At 48.5% G+C, this 18,169-nt stretch overlaps 1 protein-coding gene across 1 annotated transcript in view; it reads left to right on the top strand.

Annotated features, from left to right (window-relative positions):
- cul9 (cullin 9) overlaps window positions 1–18,169 on the top strand; it is a 35,302-nt gene that overhangs the window by 15,177 nt on the left and 1,956 nt on the right. Inside the window, 34 exon segments of the mRNA XM_030747433.1 lie at window positions 1,109–1,310; window positions 1,392–1,582; window positions 1,659–1,855; window positions 1,952–2,100; window positions 2,194–2,282; window positions 2,357–2,462; window positions 2,537–2,764; window positions 2,877–2,967; window positions 3,522–3,693; window positions 3,774–3,879; window positions 3,960–4,055; window positions 4,129–4,304; window positions 5,220–5,353; window positions 5,910–6,095; window positions 6,525–6,554; window positions 8,411–8,553; window positions 8,657–8,839; window positions 8,945–9,102; window positions 9,186–9,384; window positions 9,480–9,648; window positions 9,901–10,046; window positions 10,136–10,262; window positions 10,348–10,553; window positions 10,631–10,881; window positions 14,082–14,199; window positions 14,321–14,569; window positions 14,659–14,799; window positions 14,885–15,049; window positions 16,466–16,629; window positions 16,725–16,818; window positions 17,001–17,075; window positions 17,205–17,315; window positions 17,399–17,516; window positions 17,598–17,731. Coding sequence (XP_030603293.1) covers window positions 1,109–1,310; window positions 1,392–1,582; window positions 1,659–1,855; window positions 1,952–2,100; window positions 2,194–2,282; window positions 2,357–2,462; window positions 2,537–2,764; window positions 2,877–2,967; window positions 3,522–3,693; window positions 3,774–3,879; window positions 3,960–4,055; window positions 4,129–4,304; window positions 5,220–5,353; window positions 5,910–6,095; window positions 6,525–6,554; window positions 8,411–8,553; window positions 8,657–8,839; window positions 8,945–9,102; window positions 9,186–9,384; window positions 9,480–9,648; window positions 9,901–10,046; window positions 10,136–10,262; window positions 10,348–10,553; window positions 10,631–10,881; window positions 14,082–14,199; window positions 14,321–14,569; window positions 14,659–14,799; window positions 14,885–15,049; window positions 16,466–16,629; window positions 16,725–16,818; window positions 17,001–17,075; window positions 17,205–17,315; window positions 17,399–17,516; window positions 17,598–17,731 — 5,104 coding nt within the window.

Genomic DNA, 18,169 nt, shown 5'->3' with positions numbered 1-18,169 from the left:
AGAGGTGTGAAACCAGAATAAAGCTGCATGCAGAGCTTTCCTTCCAGCAGCATCTCTGCAGTGCTGAGCGTTTAAACGCCGGCACCCTGGAGCTGTGACGTCAGGGTACGTCAGTGCGTCGCTGATACCTGTTAATGTTTGTACAGGTATGTTTCTGTTCGCTTACCTGTCAGAAACGAGCTCTCATGGATGATGTTTGCTGAGCGCCACCATCTCCGTGATGTTAGCTAACGAGTGAAGGAGAACAGGAGCAGCTGCGGTGGCTCCTGTTTGTTTCCTCACATTAATATCAGCGTTCATCCTGAATAATAAACCTCTGCAGGAACTGAATCATCTGCAAACTTTTGTTTTGGAAGGAAAAATATTTTCATTTAATTTGAAGCCTTGTTTGAACTTTTGGACAGAGGCCATTTTTATTTATTTGAACATCATAGTTTCATTCAAAAATAAAAATTCATTCACTTTAATATGCATTTTTAATTTGATATTTATTGTGATGTCACATTAATGTTAAAATGTATTTGGATTATTTTCAAACTTGTATTTTTATGGGTCATTATTTTGTGAGAAGAGAACAAGGTGATGTTAACAGGTGGGCAGGTTTGAACAGGTGAGGTGAGATTGAAATAATCATTGACTCATTGATAAAATAATTGACAGATTATTCAACTACCAAAATAATTTAGTTGCAGCCCTGCTCCGACCACAGAGGATCGGTTTGATGCTTCATACTTTGAGTCTGAAGGTGGAGACACAAATTTAAATCTCACTCCAACACCTACGACCCCTCTTCTGCCTTTGTGGCCTGTCTCCATGTAAAACCTAATTCAAATACTGGGGGGGGCACCAGACTGGCTGCTCTGTATTTTTAATATAAGTTCATGAGATGGCATCAGTTTGGAAGATATAATGACGCACCCTCCTTTCCTATTAAAAAACTGACCGACTGTCCCTTTAAATCCTCTGGGTGTGGTCCTGATGTGAGGGTGTGGTCCTGATGTGAGGGTGTGGTCCTGATGTGAGGGTGTGGTCCTGATGTGAGGGTGTGGTCCTGATGTGAGCGTGATCTGCAGCAGGAAGTAAATGTGACGGCATGTTTCTCTCACAGGGATAAGGTGCTGAAGCTGCTGGTGGAGCTGCTCGGCTCCTCCTCTAAAGATGTGGTCGTGAGCATGCTCAGACTCACCCACCTCCTCATGCTGAAGTATGAGTGGAGGGTTTCCTTTGCCACTGAGGGCGGGGTCAAAGCCATCTTGTCCTGCATGCAGGAGTTCTCAGGCGTGGCACACGTCCAGCAGCTGGCACTGGCGGTGAGACAATATCTGTTCACAGCTGATCTGCTGCTGATGTTTGAGGTGAAATGATCATTGATTGGCCCCTCTTCCCCTCAGACTCTAAAGGTCATCACCGGCGCCAGTAAACACGACTTGCGTAGTGTCGGCAGCAGCCCCCCGCTCTCCGAGTCCGGCACCCAGATGATGCTGGAGATCTTCGCCAGCATCGGCTCGGCCACGCCCGAGGGCTCCAAAGGCCTACTGGGCGCGATCCCGGCCGCCATCGACCTCATGCTGAACACAAAAGGGTGAGTGACCTTCGGGTCAACTGTTACCTTTCGCACCATGTGACCGCCTCATGCTGACACGCCCTCCTCTGCGCAGCTGCGTGCCGTCGGTGCGGAATGGGCTGCTCGTCATCATCATGCTCATATCCAACCACAAGAGCCTCGCAGAGCAGCTGGTCGCCTGTGACGTCACCGCCATCCTCAAGAAGTGTCTGACTCTGTCCCGAGCCGAGACCATGCTCGCCATCATCGCCCTCAACCACATCTCCATGGTGCATAAGCTGGAGAGCAAAGGTACAGACAGCCAGTCACACATTTTAAATAAGTTTATCACCAATAAATCAAGTTTGGAGTTGTGTCCTTATTAAACCGAACTGATGGTGTGCTCAGAGAGTTGCGAGCAGCTGGACTTTAAGGACACTGAGCTGCAGATGTTGGTTGTGAGTCTGAAGGAGATGACGGCCACCAAAGAGGTGATCCAGACTCTGGAGCAGCTGCTGTGTGATGATGCTTCACAGCTGGAGGAGGAGCGCAGCCAGGTAACACACACACGCGCGTGCGCACTGCAGGTGTGTTTCAGTTGCTGTCGAATACAGGTGCATGTCCTGACTCTGGGTCCTGTGTTTGTGCAGGTGACTCACAGTCGGGACACCTACCAGGACCTGGTCCGATTGATGGAGCAGCACCGGGCCGACCGGGCCGTCCAGCTCTCCATCCTCAGGTACATTGACCCCTGACCCCGCTCGCCTTGTTGTGGATGTTGTCGATCTGGTCTGATTGGCTTTGTTCCTGCAGGATCCTGAACAAGTTCCTGGATAACTACCAGGAGGACGTGCTGCCGTGGCACGAGAGCATCGAGCCCTGCCTGTCCTCCATGACGGCCTTCGTTAATGACAGAGAGGTCAGGGAGCACGCTCACAGCACAGTCAGAGGTAAAGCTGCTGACATCAACTGACCTGCTGCTTCCTCCTGCAGGTGGTGCAGCTCTTCATCCGCTTCCTGTACCGGCTGGCGTCTCTGAACAAAGACTACGCCGTGGTGATGTGTCGCCTGGGGACCAAAGAGGCGCTGGTGAAGGCGCTGGACAAACACAGCACCAACCTGCTGCTGGTCACCGAGCTGCGAGACCTCATCACCGACTGCGAGAAGTATGCCAGCCTCTACAAGAAAATGACCACCAGCGTGCTCGCAGGATGCATCCAGGTAAGGGGGAGGAGGAGCTTATGTCACCTAGAGACGACTCCTCAGTTTGCATTTAACCGCGTCTGTTCAGTCAGGAGTGTTTTTAAAGAAACTGCTTCCTGTTTCCTGTCAGATGGTGCTGGGTCAGATCGAGGAGCACCGCCGCAGCCACCAACCAATCAACATCCCATTCTTCGACGTGTTCCTCAGGAATCTGTGCCAAGGTTTGTTAAATCCTGACATTTCACCTGCTGCTGGAAGTCTGTCCGCAGGTGTGTGCGAGAACCGATGAGAGAAGAAGAAATGCTTGGTGTCCAATCATCATCGAGCGTTTGGTTTGGCAGCAACTCGGCGCCGCAGCAGACTTCCTGTGGCGATGCTGTGAATCCAGCAAGTGATGTCATGGGAGCAACATCTATTTTCTGTACACAGTCTGTGGTACTGACAGTGGAGATTTAAAGGAGGAGGCCGGAGGCTGAAATGTGAATTCATGTTAAATGAATTATTGTTTAAATGCTAACGAGGCTTCATTTATATTGTTCTGAGTCACCTTTTCCAACCAGCTTAAACTGAAACTACTCCCAAACGGTTACCCAGATCAGAGCTCACGCTTCCCTCTGGTGGTGGCTTCCTGCAGTGAGCTACAATAAATGCCCTCTGTCACTTTGATTGGAGCAGGAGTCTGTTTCCATGACATCAGACCCACTGTTTGTGATTGTGTTCAGTGGGACTGGGTGGGGAAGCCTGGATCTAACTGATGTTCCTGGTGCTGTTTCAGGGTCCAGCGTGGAGCTGAAGGAGGATAAATGCTGGGAGAAGGTGGAGGTTTCATCCAATCACCATCGAGCTAACAAGCTGACTGACAAGAACCCGAAAACCTACTGGGAGTCGAACGGCTGCACCGGCTCGCATTTCATCAACATCTGCATGCACAAAGGTGTCATCATCAGGTAGGCAGGGCTCCGGCTCCTTTGTGTCTGCTTCCTCTGCTCAGAAAACGCATGTTTGACCGCCTCTTGTCTCGGCTCAGGCAACTCGCCATCCTGGTGGCCAGCGAGGACTCGAGCTACATGCCGGCCCGGATTCTGGTCCTGGGAGGAGACGAGCCCACTAACATTAACACAGAGCTGAACACGGTGAGTACGAGTCTCTGAGATGCCGGTCCTCGTTCATGTGAAGCGTTCCCTCATCTGTCCATCTGTGCACATTTTGGCAGGTGAATGTGCCGCCGTCAGCCAGCCGCGTGGTTCTGCTGGAGAACATGACCCGGTTCTGGTCCATCATCCAGATCAGGGTCAAGCGGTGCCAGCAGGTCAGACTCAGAGCTCAGTTCTGTTTCCTTCAACTTTCTGTCCTCCTGCTGACCTCGTTCCTCTCTGTCACAGGGGGGCATCGACACCCGGGTCCACGGCTTCGAGGTTCTGGGTCCGAAGCCGACGTTCTGGCCGGTGTTCAAGGAGCAGCTGTGCTGTCGGACCTACCTGTTCTACAGCACCAAGGCCCACACCTGGTGTCAGGAGGTGATCGAGGACAAGACGCAGCTGCTGCAGCTCTTCAACAAGTATAAATACTGCAAAGATACAGAAAAACACACTCTGAGTACTGCGTCTAACTAGCAAGGACAAGTACAGTAAAAGTTGCACAAATCAGATTTTGTTCCTAACATTAATTCCAATAAAATCATCTCCTAAGTCAGATCATACAAGTCGGATTTTCTCCTGCCTCAGATGATAAATCTGCTCCCATTGTGACACATTTCCAATTAAATGATCGCTTAATTGGATGAGTTTAGTGCTAAAGCCCTCCTCAGCTCCCGCCACGCCCACTTCCAATATCTACACAAACTCTGTGCATCGGCTCGTTCGTACACAACTACACGCACTAACAACGCCTGGAGATTGCTTGAGTGTTTATACAGTCACGTGACGTCTAGATTGGCTGCACCGGGCGAATCGGTTCATTTCACCGGAGATAATCGTGTGTGAACTACAAACTCGCACTTACAAGCGAAAGTATGAGATGATAAAATTTTCAGAAGCAAATCCAGAGATGAAGCAGAAAGCCGTTGCAGCGAAATTCGATATTAGAACCCAAACTGTCCGGTATTTGGAAGAATCTGATTTTTTTCCGACTTACACAAAAGACGGATTTTTTACAAGACGAATGAAATTCCCTGTGCGACGCTCACTGTACTACAGAAAGTACTGCTCAGCGCTCTGACAGTACTGCAGAAAATACTGTGAAAAATAACCTGCAGTGCTTCAACAAAAATACTTCAATACTGTGATAGTACTACAATAAAAATACATTAAAATGCCCTAAAAACTGGAATGGAATTTAATGATACTGTTAAAATATTAGAAAATACTCTGATTGACTGTAGCAAGTACAATAAGAGTACTCTGAAAAACTGAAACTGTGTGTGTGTGTGTGTGTGTGTGTGTGTGTGTGTGTGTGTGTGTGTGTGTGTGTGCAGGCTGAACAGTGCTCTGAGACACGAGCAGATGTTCGCTGATCGTTTCCTGCCGGACGCTGAGGCGGCCGAAGCTCTGGGTCGGACCTGCTGGGAGGCTCTGATCACACCGATCGTGCACAGCATCACACTGTCAGGTACACACACATACACACACACACATGTACACACACACACCGTGTCAGGCAGAGTGAGGTTGCATCACTTCTAAAATAAGACAGAAAATCAGCTTCTGCGGTTTATTAAAATCTTTCAACATTTTTATCAGTTTGTTTATTTTTCTTTGTGTTTTGGCGACATTTTAATTGTTTTGATCATTTAAAACTTTTTAAACATTAAAGTTTTCTAAAAAATATATTCAGTTCTGTTTTGGTTTGTTAACCTCTGTGGGATTATTATCATAGTTTCAGACATTTCTGACTTGATTTTAAACTTAGTTCATTTTTATTTCCTTTTGATTATTTTTATGGAAATATTTTGGACCGTTGTTGTAAAATCAGTTTTTTGTGCACTTAAATCTTGCAGACGTTTCTGGGAGACTGACGTAGGATGGATGTTTATGCATCAGGTCGTCCATGTTAATTAGGATTAATTAGGACATGCTGATTATGACCTCATTAAAGCAGACTGTTGAAGGGGAAACTCGGCTGTCTCACGGCCTGATGTCCCGTGTGCGTTCCTTTGTTTACCCAGAATCCTCGGCTTGCAGCCCTCTGTCCTGGCTGCTCAGCGAGTATCTGGATAACTCCGAGGCGCCCCGCCGCTGTAAGAGCCGGGCCACCATCTTTAATTCTCGAGTGAGGCGCCTCACCCACCTGCTGGTCCACGTGGACACGAGCCGAGTGGACGGCGAGGAGCTCAAACCGCCTGTCAAATCGAGTGAGTCCATCAGCTTGTTCCTACTTCTACTGTGATAGTTTCCATGTTCTTAAGCTCACTTCCTGTTGGATTTACTCCACTCAGACAGCTGACACTTCACATCAGTCTGCATCATCAGGCTTTTTTGTTTTAGTCAAATCTAAACTTATATCTAAAACTTGTCCTGTTTTAGATCCTCAGAGGATCTTTAACACAGAAGCAGAAAGTGCTCCAAAGATGCTCTTATTTCTGTCTCATTGCAAGAAGCATAAATAATAAAGGATCTTATTTTCAAAGCAGTGTGTCTTTAAAAATGGCTGACAGCGTTAAAGCTGCGCAGCTGAGTCGCTGTTGAAGGTTTATCACTTCCTTAGTTGTAGCAGGTTTGAAAAGCTGACTTTTGACCCTCAATCAACGTTAATAACTTAAAGGAGTTTATTTTGTCTCCAGAAGGTCTCAACAGAAGCAAAGAGCTGAAGAGTAAGTAACAGCTGAGTTCAGAGGCCTCACTCTGTTCGAGGGTCCGACTGCAGTCCTCCTCTTCCTCCTCTGCTCCCAGCTGATGGTTTGAGCTGCACGAAGCTGCAGAACTTGGTCTTCACCCCCTCACATTAAACCGATGTTTCCAAAGCCACCAGACTCCACTGACCAAAACGGCTGTTTTAGCTCTCAGAACACGTGCTAGGTTAGAGCTGACGATCAGTTGGGTTTATCAAACGGCCTGATCGCTGTTGGTTCTGTCAGGAGCTGCTGCAGCATTAAAACACCGCACCAACATGAGAGGTGTTCGTGTGCGGTTTCGATGGCTTTTCGTGTCTCTGCAGGACGACGTAATCCAAATGAAACCAAAAAGCCGCACAAGGTGATCGTGTTCTGGTTTTCACCTCCACAAACTTCCATCCATCCGTTCTCTTCCGGTTATCTTCTTCAGGGTGGCGGGGGGAATGGAGCCTATCCCAGCTGTCATAGGGCGAGAGGCAGGGTACACCTGTACAGGTCGCAAGCCTGTCGTAGGGCCAACATGGAGAGACAAACAACATCCACACTCCCACCCACACTTACGGGCAATTTAGGCACTCCAAGTAACCTAACCCCAGTAACTGCACGTCTTTGGACTGTGGGAGGAAACCCACGCAGACACGGGGAGAACCCAGGCCAAGTCGGAGTCGAACCCAGACCTTCTAGCTGTGAGGCAGCAGTGCTAACCACTACACCACGTGCTACCCAAAACTTTCACAGATGTTGCACAAAATTTAAACGATAATATGTCCTTTAAAGTTGTCATTCTAACTTTTCGTTTTAATCAAAAGTGATAACGGAGCGCAGCTGCAGAGACGGAAGTACGGCTTCACTAAAGAAACGTGTAACACGACATCAGGATGTGATTCAGAGGGTGGAGCTCTGTAATAGCAAGGAGCCGCGGGGTCTGAGCTCGACTCGTCAGCCTGGACAAACTGTCGTCAGATCAGCGTAAACGATGCTTTCTGTTAATAACGGCTTAAATGACAATTGTTACGCCTTTGACTACACCTGATGAGGAGTGGATAAAGTCATGTCTGCGGTCAGCTTTGGAGTCTCCCCACCTTATGGTGCAGCTTCTGAGCCAGCTTGTAACACAAGATCGAATCCTGTACCTGTTTGGACTTTGTGACTTTATTTAAAATCGTTTGTTGCGAACGTGCATCGTGTTCTGTGAGGTAAAACTACGGTTTTATCAAAGGAGTCTGACGCCTCCGAGTACAACAATATACCGGCTTTGGCTGGTGGAGCGGGACATCTCCTCGCCAGCAGAGGTGATGAAATGTGCCTGAGGGGGTGGAGGTGCTGCAGTTGGACCCTGTTAGTTTTGTTTTTATGCTCTGACATCTCATGTGTCCACATGAGGGTTGGAAGGCGGTGTCGTCCCCTGCTGGCTGCTCAACTTTAGATATTTGCAGCTGATGGGCTGATACAGATTTCAGTTTCATTTAAAAAAAAGACCCCCCCCCCCCCAAGGGGAGGAGTCTGATACATTTACATTTGCAGTTTATTTAAATGCCTCCAGCAGGGGGCGCCTGGCGACCTTCCTCATCTGAAGAGACTGAAACATTCGGCTTCCTTCAGACGAGCCTTTCCTCCATCTTGTTTTCCTTCAGTTTGGACTGCTCCTAATTTGACTTCCTGTTCCCATCGCAGTCACTGACGTCGTTTCTTTTCAGCTGGAAAGGACCGATCAGAGGCACTGCTTCACTTTACGTTTGTGGCTGCCGCGTTCTCATTTCATGTTTCTGGTCAAACTTATTGATGGCGAGCACGCGCTCAGAAAACCAAACCTTTGCAATGTCGTCTTCTTCCAGATGGTAAAGACGGGAAGAACAAAGATGCCTCCACGCCCTCCTCCTCCTCCTCCTCCTCCTCCTCTTCAGCCAAACCCAAAGTGAAAAGCAGCAGTAGCATCGCAGGCATCGCCCTCTGTTGGCAGGCAGTGGTACAGCGCCAGGTGAGACAGTGAATGCAGTTGATCACAAATGTGAGGGTGGTCTGACTGTATCTGTTTGCGGTTTAAGGGTTCACATGACAATGACATGACTCCACCCCCTCAGGTGAAGAAGTTCCTGGAGTCGAGCTGCACTTTGCCAGACTTTGTGGAGCGATATCGGAGGCTCTACCTGCGGCTGAAGAACGCCATGGAGGAGCTATTCGGACAACAGACCGCCTTCGTCCTCGCCCTCCGACATGGCTTCTCCTCTGCCCTGCTGCAGCTCTCCATCCTGAGAGCCATGCACGTGAGTGCCGACACGCTCCAGCCCCGAGTTTATTACAGCTGCCTAATCCCCAAAAATACATTCTGGTGTCATTCGTGTACAGTGTGATGGTGTCGTTTGTTGCAGGTGAGCGAGCGTTTTGCTCAGTACATCGATCAGATGATCCAGGCCGGCGGCGCGGCGTCTGGCAGTGTGGAGACCCTGGAGCGGCTGCAGCAGTTTCTGGAGCCGATGCTCTTCCTGTCAGGCCTGGAGCTCGCCAGCACCTTCGAGCACTTCTACAGGTGTGAACGCATCATTGCCGCACTGAAGTCCCGGCACGCATCACTAAAGCTCACCACCTCTCATCTTTCTCGTCTCGCTGCAGGTACTACCTGGGTGACCGGCTGCTGGCTCAGGGGAACGTGTGGTTGGAGAACGCCGTGGTGGATCAGATCGGCAGCTGCTTCCCGAGTCGCTTCCCTCAGCAGATGCTGAAGAACCTGAGCGAGTCGGCTGAGCTGCAGCAGGAATTCCACCTGTACCGGCTGCAGCAGCTGGACCGAAACCTGCAGGAGCAAGACCAGGTCAAAGAAACCTGTCTCACAGCAGTAACAGAACGTACCTAATAATTCAGTCTTACAATAGTTTGATGCCTTTTGTCCTTCACTTGGTGCCATAGATGATGGAGGAGTGGGCAGAGTCAGAGGAAGAGGCAGAAGTCCAGGTTCTGGTTCTGTCGCCGCGCTGCTGGGCCGTTTCATCCCTCTGCTACCTGGATGAGCCAGCAAAACACTTTCCAGCCGAACTCTGCACCTACCTGAACCAGTTCACCCAGTTCTACACCCACAGTCAGTGCCACTCCACCCAGTTCTACACCCACGGTCTGATCGCATCATTGTGCTGTGAACTAATTTCTAACCTTAACCGGGATTAACTCTAAGCCAGAATTTGCTGTGTTGTGAACTCAGTTTAACCAGGATCAAGTTCGTTGTAAACCAGGGTTTTCCCTGCCGTAAGCCTGGATCGCCTCATGCTGTCTGCGTTGTCACATCCTGTCTGCGTTGTCACATCCTGTCTGCGTTGTCACATCCTGTCTGCAGGTCAGTCCATGTACGGTCTGAGTCACTCGAAGCCTCGGCGGCTGCAGTGGACATGGCTCGGTCACGCCGAGCTGCAATTCGGCCATTGGACGCTGCACGTCTCCACGCTCCAGATGTTCGTCCTGCTGCAGTTCAACAGCGAGCAGGTAGCTCCTCAGGGTCTCGGTGCCCGCGGGATTAATGGCGTTGTTGGCTTGTGATGTTTGCTGACTGTCATATTTCTGTGCGTATGCAGGAGGTTGGAGTTGAGGCTCTGCTGCAGGTGACTGGACTGTCCGCCGCTGTGCTGCTGCACGCTCTGCTGCCGCTCATCAACGAGGGCGGACCGCTGACGTGCAGCCACCCGGACGACCCCATCCAAGGTTAGACCCGCCTCTCATGTGCGCACCCACCCTCTGGCACGCCGCGTCTGTGACCTCGCTCTGACTCTGGCTCTCTATGTTTCAGGTGTGCTGCGGCTGAATGAGCAGGTGGCCTCTCGCAGTCACGATGGCGACCCAGCATCTGTGCGGCTGTTGCCCAAACAGACGTACCTGAATGTGGACGAGGACGCGGCAGGCACGCTGGAGAGGAAGAGGAACTACATTTATTGCCTGATTGTCCACATCATGAAGCAGGAAAAGGAGATGCACATCGATAACCTCGTCTTCAAGGTCAGATGTCACAGGTGCACCTTTCAAAATAAAAGCCTGCGGTGGAGAATTGTGGTTCTGACCCGGTTCTCTTTCAGGTGCTGGACTCCTGTCAGAAGCAGGAGGCGTCTCGCTCTCCGGGCTCCGGGCGCTTCAGCTGCAGCACCAGCGACGTGCTCTCATGTATCATGCACGTCATCAGCAAGGGCTGCATCCGCCGCAACGATGACAACCCGCACATCGTGGAGTTTGTCCCCGAGGACCCGTCCACGCCGCAGAAGGGCCAGGCCCAGTTCTCCTTCAGCCGGGCCGACATCAGGAAGGAAGCTGACAGCCGGGCCGACATCAGGTGTGACCGTGACTTCTGACCTTACACACGGGTTCAGTCTCCTTCACAGCTAAGCCCCGCCCTTTTAAGCTACAAGGAGCACTTTGTTTTACAGACGGTGATTTCTAAAACAGAAGAATCCAGATTTATTTGCACGCTAGCTTTTACTTTTTATGGGACTTCCTTTTTATTAGCAGCTGACAGGAAATGCAGCTGGGAAAGACGTGGTCTGGGGGCCTCCAGGGGTCTGCCGTACATAACCAGGGATCCTCAGAAATAGGGTAATCATAAAACTCTGTGCAGGTGGAGGTGATTTATGGTAATAGAACCGCAGAAGCACCAAAGCTGCAGTTCCTCTGCAATCCAGCAGAGGCGCCACAGTGAGTTAAAACTTTACAGCAGATATTTGGGGGCTCCTGATTTATCTTTATTATTTTTTTCCATGAGCTCGCCGTGACTTCTGGATTTCCAGATGTTCAGTTATCATCTGTACGATGATTTCTTGGATGAAGTCTTTGCTCTGCTGTGAACTGATCAGCCGTTTGTTCCTTAAATCAAACATCCTTAAAACAACGCTGAAACATCTGAGTTACGATGCTGTATATATTCTGTTTGACCCCTGACCTCTCCACATCACACTGAAACCAAACTCAAAGTGACTTAAAGACTTAAAAATCACCTGTTTAATTTTCTACAAAAAGAAAATAAAGTCGAGTTCAAACTTTGATTTGTTTGTTTTGATTCTGATTTAAATGCTGATTATTTTAATTATTCTTTGCACAGAAAAACGTTTCTTTTTAAACTAAACTTCTAAATCTGACCCAAATAAACTTTAATGATGATCAAACTGAGCTGCAGTGGTTCTTCCATCAACCCTCCTCCAGCACACAGAACTCCTCTCCTGGAGATGAACTCTGCAGCTGCTGGTTTTCTTTAATGCTTCAGAGCTGAAATTATCTCATTTTTTTGCCTCTTGTTTCAGGCTCAGGTCACATCTTTAGATGTTCTTCCCAAACGTCTCGAGACTCCTCCTAAACATGGAGTCTCTGAGCCGGGTTCCAAACAGATTCATTAAAACTGAGCAGCAGCTCGTATGAACGCCTGATCTGTTCGTCAGAGATCTGCACGCATCTGATTCACACTTCAGTTCGGGTTCATGAGCAGTTTGTTGCACAGAAACAAACCCCACAACAGGGGGCGCTGTCCTGGAAGGGTCCAGCTCTGTGGTCCTGGGCTGAGTGTTTTATCTGAGGTGAACTGAGCAGTAAAACTATCCCATAATAATCTATTTAAAATGTGCGCTGCCTGAGGTGACCCGACAGCTCGGCCCCTCGGTCCTGACCCTCCTCACCGTTGCAGCAGGTCGTGGGTCAAAGCAGATAGTGAGTCAGACTCCCGCGGCCCGGTTTAGGTCCCCAAGCCACATATTTAACACCAGTGGTTCAGGGTTTCCTCCCGCTGTGGTGACCCCTTTGAAATGTTTCAACAAATTTATTATTGAACTCTAAAATGAAGATTTTCGTTTCTCAGAAAGGGACAGAGAAAAAAACTTTGACAAACGCCGCTGGTGTCGGTGGGTTATCGCCACGTGAGGCGAGCTGCTGCTGGGCGCAAACTAAAGTCTAAATCAGACGAACTTTGTCAATTAACCCTTCACCACCATGCATGTCGCTGCCGACACGTCTGTGCGAGCGCACTTTGCATTACCGTAATAATTACATCCTATCAGAAACATTTGAACAGATTCTGATAGAATTGGCACTTCACACCCAACATACTTATTATGGTGATTGTTGCTGCAAACGGCGAGATATTTGAAACTTGTCACGGTCTGCGTTAAAGGTTCAAAGTCAATAAAAGTCTAACCTACACTGCACTTAAAGAACACCAGCACCCCTAAAAACTACAATAACAAAGTTTATTTGGCTAGCACACACTCTGCATACAGTTATTACACTAAGTATAGTGCAGTAAATAAACTTTAAACACTGAACACCAAAATGTGTCCCGACTCGTGACCGCAGCAATAAAAACCCTCTAGCCCATCGAGCCTGAGGACGAAGAGTTTGTGCCGTCACGTTTTTAATGAAGGCTCTTCGTGTAAACAGCAGAGATGAGTTGTTTCTGCCACAGGAGGCGCTATACTCAGGAAAACTGTTAAAAGGGAGTTATGAGTCGACATACAATAGAGCAAAAATTCTTGTGTAATGTCACACGTTCAACGTGTCCCAGAGCGACATTTCCTTCGTCCAGCGCGTTCGCAGAAATCGTGTAAAAATCCAGGTGTTTTATCAATCTCATCAGCTGCTAACAGCACGTCCTAAATTGGAATATCTGTTATGTTGTCAGCATGAACTATCACATGGTTTCATGTGAGACAATGACTGCAACAACAGGAAGTGACGTCGTTTTGCCAGGAAATGTAGTTCTTTTCTCCGAGGTCTGTCTTTGTGCCTTCCTGTATAACTTCCTGGGACCCTCTGAGCTCTGATTGGAAGTAGTTTTTTCTTTTTTTTTCTCCTACAGATTATAAAAATTAGTGGATCTTAAAAATGAAATTATGAACACTCAAAATTAATTCTGTGGTTTCAAAGGCCTCTGCAACTTTTTCCTCATTGACAATTTTGAAGAATGCATCTGACATCTGTGTCTAGAAAAAAAAGTCAAAATAAACAATTTTGAATCTTGTTGTGGGTTAGTGCACATGTAGCTACTCCCTTTAGTTACTGTGGACTTCTTTCATACATATTTACATTTGGGATATAAAGAATGTATTGATGTATAGCAAGTTGAAATATTACAAAAAATGGTACTACAGCATGTAAAGTTAAGGTCTGGCAGACTGACCTGTGGTAGGTAACGCGTGTGGGTTATGTATTTTTTTTTTTTTAGAAATTCATCTAAACTGTCTTTTTTTTGGAATATATATATATATATATAATTTAATTAAAAAAAAAAAAGATATGCTGGTATTGAATTTTTTTGATATTATTGTGAAACTGAATAACTGATTAGCAAGCACAGCACTGTTGAACACATTTAAATCGTGAACCTTATTAAAGAAAAACCAACACTTAATGTCAACGTAGATGAGTTTTTCAAAGTAAAAGCATGGGGTTAGAAAATTATCAGTAAATCTGCTGATTATTTTTAGTTAATGAGCAACTGCGCCATCAGTGTGTGTGTGTGTTTTCAGGAGTGTGTGACTGTGTGTGTTGCAGTCTGGTGCCTGCACCGCGGCGGTTCGAGGACGGCGTTCTGGATGCAGTTCTCTTCTCAATGGGTCGCACGATGACACAGGAGGAAGTTCGTCAGCTGATGCAGAGGACAGTCCAACAGGTGAGACGTAGCAGAGGAATGTGTGTGTGTGTGTGTGTGTGTGTGAGAGGTCGGGGGTTCAAAGTAGTCTCCACCCACTCAGGTGTGTTTGCTGTCAGGTGACCTCTGTCTGCTGCCTTAGGTTGCGGGGACTCTGAGTCTGGACCTGGACCGGGCTGAGCATCTCTTAATTCACTGTAAGTGGAACGTGGATCTGCTGGTGCAGCGGTACACCGACGACCCCGACGCCCTCATCATGGCTGCCGGCCTCAAGTGCCGGAATCCTCAGACGCCGCCGAGCCCCGCCTCCACCTGCCCGGTGTGCCTGAGCCCGTGGAGCAGCAGCATGGAGCCGGTGCCGTCTCTGAGCTGCATGCACTACTGTTGCCAGGTCAGCGCCGCTTGCCATTGTTGTTGATTGTCAGTGGGCGTGGCACGCTGCGTGTGTGACAATTTGTGTGTCTGTGTGTGCGTGTGCAGTCATGCTGGCAGGAGTACCTGACGGCGAGGATCGAACAGAACCTGGTCATGAACTGCAACTGTCCAATCACAGACTGCCAGGCTCAGCCCACCTCCCAGTTCTTCCTCAACATCCTCACCGACAAGGACACCATCGCCAAGGTAACGCACCCCATGACCATCATCAGGTGTCACCTGTCCTGTTTGCAGGTGTTTAGGTTAAACTCCTCCTCTTCTTCCACCGCAGTATGAGAACGCCCTGCTCAGAGGCTACGTGGAGTGCTGCTCCAACCTGACCTGGTGCACCAACCCTCAGGGCTGCGATCAGATCCTCTGCAAGGAGAACACGGGCAGCATGGCGACCTGCTCCAAGTGCTGCTGGTCCTCCTGCTTCAGCTGCAACTTTCCTGAGGTCAGAGGTCACCCGAGATGGTTTCTCACACTTAGTATTATTTTTTATGTTGTCGGCACCCCGCTGGCCGGGGGCGGGCGACCAGTGTTCAACTGTTTGAATGTGATAACTGTAGATCGAGGTCACCCAGGACGTCCAAACTCGTAGATCCACTACAACATTGGTTCATTATGCTCAAAACTCATAACTCAATCACAGGCCGCAGATTATCATTATGATTTTAGCATAAAGATAACAATTTAAGCTTCTTACTCAGCCATTTGTATTTCAACTGATGTGCTGAATAAAGAGGCTCAGATGGACAAGATTGGACCCTGAAAAATCCAAACTCTGAACATCTGTTACATATCCAAATAACATCTGGATAATATCCATTTAAACATCTGTGACAGATCAGATCTTCCCGTATTCTCTCAGCAAACATTACGGATACCTGGCAGATCCATAAAGTCGGATCTGCCACGGAGCATTCCGGAGCGTTCCCGATCTTTCTGGATACAGGCCCTTTTTGTCCAGTGATTACTGTACAAACATTAACAGGTATCAACGACACATAAACTCTCAGGCGGGGGGGTGGGGGTGTTGTCAAAGCCTCGGGCTCTGTTCCACTAAAACTTGAGACCGATGTGACCTTGGATGTTCACAATCACACCACAGATGCACCGAATAAAACTCAGACAAATCTCGGCAAGCTTGACATCAAGCTAAAGGTCAGAGGTCAAGTTTTCCAAAACTCTTGTGAACATGATAACTCAAACAATCTCACCTACAGTGTTCAAATTCACATTCATACTTATTCACTGACTTTACTGTAACAGCACTTCACCCCCCCCAAAAAAAAAAAAAAAATAGCTGAGCACTGCCACCTGCTGAGAGATCAGCCAATGAGAGAACCTTATTTTACTACAGACTGTATAAAAAGATGACCAACATGCCTTAAACCTGCATTCTGCCTAGTGTCCAGCAGGGGGTGACTGATTGGACAGAAGTATATGAGGAAATGATCTGAGCTCAGTTAACAGGTTCCTGGTGTGTTTGTGGCCTCAGTCGCTGCTTTCAGGTCCGACTGAAGGAAACATGAAGTTAATTTTGGTCCCGTTAGTCACAGAGGAGGGTTACCCAGAGTGCTCATTGGCTGACACCCTGTCAGTCAGAAGCTGGTAATCAGTGAGTGAGCAGCTCCACAGTCAGGTTTCAAATGAAGAGCTCAGTCTTCATAGCGGGACATCAGAAACCAGTGGAGGGTATGTCCATCTTCTGTATGCAGTCTGTGGATTAGAAGCCCGATTCGAGCACTGACTCACAGAAACACATTAAAAATGTTGGGTGAGTGTGATTGTGAACATCAGAGGAACAGGACAGCTGAACATCGTTCATACTTATTCTGACTAATGAGTGATGGCTCCGCCCCTGCAGGCGCATTACCCGGCGAGCTGCAGTCACATGTCCCAGTGGATGGATGACGGCGGTTACTACGAAGGAATGAGCATGGAAGCTCAGAGCAAACACCTCGCCAAGCTCATCTCCAAACGCTGCCCGAGCTGCCAGGCTCAGATCGAGAAGAACGAAGGCTGCCTGCAGTACGCACACACACTCTCTGACACACAGACACGCGCGCACACACACACACACTCGGAGACATACACACACTGATGCTGATGTTGTCTCTCCTCAGTATGACCTGTGCCAAGTGTAACCACGGCTTCTGCTGGCGCTGCCTGAAACCCTGGAAACCGACGCACAAAGATTACTACAACTGCTCTGCCATGGTTGGTCCACATGCTGTCACATGACCACATGAGTCAGCCAGTCAGAACAAAAACCAGTCTGATAATTCTGTGATCCTGGCATGTAACGTGTTATCAAACTGATTTAACCTGCTGTTAAAACACAGCTGTGACTTATTGATTAGTGATCAGCTGGTGATGTTAAAGGTGATGTCACTGTGCAGGTGAGTAAAGCAGCGCGGCAGGAGAAGAAGTTCCAGGATTATAATGAGAGATGCACCTTCCACCATCAGGCAAAGGTATGACTGCGGGTCACTTGGTGTGCTTTTACTGTGAAAGAACAGCAGATCTGAGCTTTTTTTTGTGTTATGTGAAGAAGCTCACAGATCTGGTTTTACAGACGTGTGTGTGTGTGTGTTAATCTGCAGGACTTTGCCATCAACCTGGAGAACAAAGTGTCATCCATCAATGAAGCTCTGCAGATGAAATCTTTGACCTTCGTCATTGACGCCTGTAAAGTCCTCGCTCAGGCTCGGAAGGTATCCTCCCCCTGCGCCGACCTCCTCCCGCTGCTCCTGCTGAGGTTGGCGTATGTGCTCACTGTGCCCTCTTCTGTCTGCAGGTGCTGGCCTACTCCTGTGTGTACAGCTACTACAACCAGGAGACGGAGAAGATGGACGTGATGGAGCAGCAGACTGAGGCTCTGGACCTGCACACCAATGCTCTGCAGATCCTGCTGGGTGAGACCCTGATCTTCTGCTCCTCATCAGAGTCCATCTGAACTGGTCTGACTGGTGCATTTGCTGGTTTTCTGTTCTCAGAGGAGACGCTGCTGCAGTGCACTGACCTGGCCTCGTGTGTGAGGCTGCTGAAACCCGAACACCTCAACACGGGTCTGGAGCTAATCCGACGCATCCAGGAGCGCCTGCTCGCCATCCTCCAGCACTCCACCCAGGTACTCGCTGCAGAACCGAGCCAAACAAGTTCAGTCCGTCTGAAACCAGTCTGACAGGAAACCAGTATAAGAACGAGCTGATAAATCAGGCAGCAAGCCGAGGAACAGGGTGACGAGTTTCACAGCTTTCAGTAGCTCTGATGAGGATGAAGCCGTTTCCTTACACAGATGAGCCTGTAGGGGGTGCTATGAGGATGACACATTGTGAGATGATGGCGCCATCAGGACCTGTGTAAATAGGAGCTGTATGAATGACGTACGATGATCCGGCACGTTTCTCTTTGAAATAAGTCAAATACTTTATTAAAAATCAGAAACCGCAGACTTTTACTCTGGATGCACTTCCTACTTCCTGCTGTGGCGTCCACGTGTGAATAGGTGAGCGTTTACTATAACGAAGAAGGCGAGGGTGTCTTCGAAGAAAAGGCTGTGCACACA

This window comes from Archocentrus centrarchus, chromosome 15 (genome assembly GCF_007364275.1).
Source record: "Archocentrus centrarchus isolate MPI-CPG fArcCen1 chromosome 15, fArcCen1, whole genome shotgun sequence".
In the NCBI taxonomy this organism is placed as follows: Eukaryota; Metazoa; Chordata; class Actinopteri; order Cichliformes; family Cichlidae; genus Archocentrus; species Archocentrus centrarchus.
This window is presented reverse-complemented; position numbering and strand designations above follow the sequence as displayed.